This window comes from Myotis davidii, unplaced genomic scaffold (genome assembly GCF_000327345.1).
Source record: "Myotis davidii unplaced genomic scaffold, ASM32734v1 scaffold69, whole genome shotgun sequence".
Classification (NCBI taxonomy): Eukaryota; Metazoa; Chordata; class Mammalia; order Chiroptera; family Vespertilionidae; genus Myotis; species Myotis davidii.
In genome coordinates this window covers 2,045,789-2,046,597 of record NW_006300363.1, presented here as the reverse complement: position 1 = coordinate 2,046,597, position 809 = coordinate 2,045,789, and the positions used below count along the sequence as shown (strand labels likewise).

The window sequence follows — 809 nt, the reverse complement described above, 5'->3', positions numbered from 1 at the left end:
GGTGGGGTGGGGGGGACAGAGAGCGGGCGCGGCAAGGCCGGGCGCGGTGCTTACCTCGTCCACGGTGAGCGGCATGCAGATCCGGTACTCCTTGAGCAGCATGGTCCTGCCGGCCGTGGACCACCAGAGCAGGAAGCGGGGGGCGGCCCCCAGAACAACAAGGCTGCCTCCCAGGCGCAGGGCAGGGAGCCCGGAGCCCCGCGCTAGGAGCCGGCGGGAGAAACAGCCCCGGCGGTGCACTCAGCTCCTGGCTTCCTCCTCTCCACCCGAGAGCATGTCAAGGTTTGGGTCCGGGTGTTCGCGGCTCCCCGCCCCCTTCCTCACCGAGGTCGGTTCTCCCGGAACGCGGTGTTGCAAAGTCAGGGAGGGAGGGAGCCCCGCTGGAAACCACTCGGATCCGCAGCTCAAGGCGATAGGAGCGGCCGTCAGATCAGGACATGCCCGGTGGCGGCGAGGGAGGGGGGTGGGGGGAAGAGATTTCCAAAAATTAAAACGAATGCACAAAAGTCACCCGCTGGATACGCCTCTGGAAACCAGTCGTGAACCTAGCGACCCCCTTCTCCCGCCGTGCCGCCCAATGCTAATTCACCAGAAACTCATTGCAGGAATTCATCTGGAGATGCTGACTTTCCAGACAAAGGCTCGATGGGCTCCTCTCCCCGGGCGGTAAACAAGATTTCCTGCTCTTTTGAGGGCCGGTCCCCGAGGCGCCCTGGAGCTCGCTGGGGTAGAAAAGGGAAGCCGCCGCCGCTGGGCTCAGCAGGGTTGAGGCCCCGGGTTCCTCCAACCTCGGCTGGCGCAGGGACAGG

The 809-nt window shown here is 65.3% G+C and overlaps 1 protein-coding gene across 3 annotated transcripts in view; it reads right to left on the bottom strand.

The window, feature by feature from the left end:
• The window catches only part of PITPNC1 (phosphatidylinositol transfer protein, cytoplasmic 1), a 262,521-nt gene that overhangs the window by 250,657 nt on the left and 11,055 nt on the right, over window positions 1-809 (bottom strand). For 2 of the 3 annotated variants that reach the window (XM_006776678.2, XM_006776676.2), the window contains exon 1: window positions 55-803. The exons of the other annotated variant lie outside the window; for it this stretch is intronic. In XM_006776678.2, coding sequence (XP_006776741.1) covers window positions 55-102 — 48 coding nt within the window. In that variant the 5' untranslated portion in view covers window positions 103-803. Of the gene's footprint in view, window positions 1-54; window positions 804-809 lie in introns of those variants that run through there. 3 annotated transcript variants of the gene reach the window in all.